Source organism: Cariama cristata, unplaced genomic scaffold (genome assembly GCF_000690535.1).
Source record: "Cariama cristata isolate BGI_N322 unplaced genomic scaffold, ASM69053v1 scaffold9839, whole genome shotgun sequence".
Taxonomy (NCBI): Eukaryota; Metazoa; Chordata; class Aves; order Cariamiformes; family Cariamidae; genus Cariama; species Cariama cristata.
Window position 1 is genome coordinate 1,401 of NW_009635237.1, and position 1,838 is coordinate 3,238.

At 38.8% G+C, this 1,838-nt stretch overlaps 1 protein-coding gene across 1 annotated transcript in view; it reads left to right on the forward strand.

Annotated features, from left to right (window-relative positions):
* Positions 1–893: 893 nt before the first annotated feature.
* The window catches only part of ARHGAP29 (Rho GTPase activating protein 29), a 50,811-nt gene continuing 49,866 nt past the window's right edge, over positions 894–1,838 (forward strand). The window contains exon 1 of the mRNA XM_009707449.1: positions 894–1,236. Within this exon, the coding sequence (XP_009705751.1) occupies positions 975–1,236 (262 nt within the window). The 5' untranslated portion in view covers positions 894–974. The remainder of the gene's footprint in view (positions 1,237–1,838) is intronic.

A 1,838-nucleotide genomic window follows, 5' to 3' on the forward strand; every position in this document is an offset into this window, starting at 1 on the left:
CCTGGAGTTTGCTGCTTTGAAATGAATCGCTTAACTTGACGTGGGGAAATTTGCAGTAGCATTCTGTCTTTCCTAAATGAAAGGAATGCAGGTAGTTGCTTAGTTATACCAATATAATCTTCCCCCAAATTTGTGTGTTTTTATGGTGGAACTCTTGAGGTGTACTAAAGCAAAGCAACACCCTTCAAGATAACTGCACTGAGATTTGCAGATAAGCTTTGATACTAAAATATTTTTAAATCTCTTCACTTTTCTATGTCTTTCCTTTGATTGCCTTTTGTATTAAAAGATAGTGGGCTGAAAAGCCCGCATAACTTCTTTCAGGATGTTTTACTTTCTGAGACGAACTGCGATAGGCCGTGGTTTCTTGCTCGGCACAGTCTACACAAAGAAAATTCATCCTGTCGGATCAAGGCTGTTTATTATCTTGAGAGACAGGATGCTGAATACAGCTTGGTGGTTGATGCGAGCGGGGTTGTTGCTCATGGTCTATATCACAATGTTTTTGCAATTGTATTCAGTTGTAGTAATGTTTCATGGGGAAGAACAGGTTTCTGGGTAAATGTAAAGAACTTGATTCTTAAGGTTTCCAGAATAAATATTCAGGCAAGAAACTTTTCTCACGAAATAAGCATGCATCATAATTAGCTTTTGAAATAATTTCTGTATACCATAAACTTTTATGCAACACTATATCTGCCATACAGATTAAAATAACTTCAAACACTCAAAGACCTTTATAATACTTCAGTTAAGCATTGTAACGTAAAGCAGAATCGTCTTGAAAGAAGTTTTGGATCTTGTCAGTACGAAAGTATTACTTTGCATATATTTCTATACTAATCAGCATTTTTCCTTCTCCTCCACCTCCTTCCCCCACAATTTTTAAGGATTTCATCTTTGGCTTGTCAAATGGACATTAAGCGACACTGAGTGTTAACTGCGAGAGCTCTATAAGCACAGCGACTGCTGGGATGTTGCGACAGAACGGTGGAAGTAACAAGCGTGGTTTGGGATTAGCCCGACTGTCTACGTCCAACTTCTTCACCATCTCTAATTCAGGAAATTGGGGAATGGGGCGCAGCACCAAGAGCAGCTCTCTGAGCAGCATTAGCTCCAACTCTGACTGCTATGATAATCCTTTTGTGGATCCAGAATATATCATGCAACTGGTGAATGATGTCAGAAAATTTGCAGATGTGCTACTCTATTTGAAGGAAGCCATTCTTTCAGAAGGTGTGTCAGTTGTTCTTTATTCTTAATTCTTAGATTTTCTGAAACTCTCACAACTCCATTCATATGGTTTTGACTAGTCTTTACTGTGGTTGTTCCCACTTGCCATTTACCTTGCCCCTTTATCCTTCTTGCCTCCCCCCTCCCATCCCCCAGAATGATGATTACAGGAAATGGTGGCTGTTAGCTTGGGTTCTGTATTTCCTCATCAGAACACTGTGCAATCTGTTTCATAATCATAACAAGGGAAAATAGGCTTTTATCAGGCAGTCTAGGCTGATGCTAAAAGTTAGTGAGACCATCAACTGATTAGTTTTTAACCACCGCAATGTTTTTTGTAATTCCAAAGAATTCTGTTAATTTTTTGGTGATGTTTCAGTTTTCTAGGCTGTTTTGGTTTGGTTTTTGAAAGTCTTATATGCTAGTCGTTTGAGTTTTAAGATAGAATGCAACTCTGTGCTTTCTTCCTCTACAAGGTAAGTATTTACCGTCTTCTGCCAGCAGGTGGAAACTGCAAATTTTCTTGCTTATGAGGAGTGTGCATTACTGTGTGTTCCTGTTCCTTTAGGAAAATGATATTAGTCCATTTTTGGTCATCAGCAGGA